Source organism: Monopterus albus, unplaced genomic scaffold, assembly GCF_001952655.1.
Source record: "Monopterus albus unplaced genomic scaffold, M_albus_1.0 scaffold369.1, whole genome shotgun sequence".
NCBI lineage: Eukaryota > Metazoa > Chordata > Actinopteri > Synbranchiformes > Synbranchidae > Monopterus > Monopterus albus.
Genome location: NW_018128249.1, coordinates 138,777 through 140,118, shown reverse-complemented (window position 1 = coordinate 140,118; position 1,342 = coordinate 138,777). Strand labels below are relative to the sequence as shown.

The following is a 1,342-nucleotide window of genomic DNA, read 5'->3' as shown; positions in this document are numbered from 1 at the left end:
AGCTCAGAGTAGAACCGCTGCTCCTCCACATCGAGAGGAGCCAGCTGAGGTGGCTCGGGCATCTGTTTCGGATGCCTCCTGGGCGCCTTCCTAGGGAGGTGTTCCGGGCATGTCCCACCGGGAGGAGGCCCCGGGGAAGACCCAGGACACGCTGGAGGGACTATGTCTCTCAGCTGGCCTGGGAACGCCTCGGCACTCCCCCGGAGGAGCTGGAGGAAGTGTCTGGAGAGAGGGAAGTCTGGGCATCTTTGCTTAGACTGCTGCCCCCGCGACCCGGTCCCGGATAAGCGGAGGAAAATGGATGGATGGATGGACAGCTTTATTATCCATCTTACTGTCCACAAAAATAATAACATTTATATTATATCAGATGCAGCTTTGTGTAAACGGCAAGGAATAAATGACTGGAGAAATATTTGAGAGCCATCTGCAGGGGCTTCAGAACAATACTGGCATTAGTTTTATAACCAACTCCTGCTTGTTCTGTTAATAAAGAGGAAGGCACTGATTAAAAACACATTTTAGTCTTGTGTACAGCAGCCAGGACTCCAGTTATTAGGAGTTTTTATTTGGATTGTATTTTCATATACAGTATACAAAACATTTTTTCAATCAGGTGAGATGAACAGAGAAGAGTTAGAAAATACCAAACAGATTGGTCACATCTGCTGTAAAGTGACACTCAGGACCAAAACTATTGGAGCATCATCTCAATGTCAATGAAACTAGTGTTAGCATAATAAAATACAGAAGTTAAGGACACATTTCTAAATCATGTTTAATTATAATGTGTCATTTTTATTGCCTGAAACTAAACCTTCATCTTTCTTCAAGACCTTTAACTGACATGGCAATCAATTGTTTTCCAGGCCTGCGTAAGGTGATGGTCCGAGCCCACCGGCAGGCGTGGTGCTGGCAGGACGAGTGGTACGGCCTGACCATGGAGGACATCAGGCAGCTGGAGCTGGAGACCCAGCTGGCATTAGCTAAGAAGATGGCACAGTACAGTCTCAGTGAGGAGGGGGGGACGGAGAACAACGGTTCCTCCGTCAGCCAGGACCAGGAGCAGGGTGCTGAGACCGGAGGATCGGCTGCAGAGGCAGAAGGGGTTGCAATGGAGACACGAGGGGAGCTCACCAAGCAGTGGTCCACTTCGTCAAAATCCTCCAATAGGTCATCGAAGAGAGGAGGTGAGGAGGACTTGTCACCAAACTTTGCATTCATCTTTGCCTCTTAATACTACATCTTCTGTTACCAATCCACAATACAGTATCTTTTTACAATGTCCTTGAGAATCCTTGAGAATGTCCTTTTTAAGCTGCTCTGCTTAATGCCTCTTCAT

The 1,342-nt window shown here is 47.5% G+C and overlaps 1 protein-coding gene across 1 annotated transcript in view; it reads left to right on the top strand.

The window, feature by feature from the left end:
• pitpnm2 (phosphatidylinositol transfer protein, membrane-associated 2) overlaps positions 1-1,342 on the top strand; it is a 51,362-nt gene that overhangs the window by 33,575 nt on the left and 16,445 nt on the right. The window contains 1 exon segment of the mRNA XM_020585518.1: positions 870-1,190. Within this exon segment, the coding sequence (XP_020441174.1) occupies positions 870-1,190 (321 nt within the window).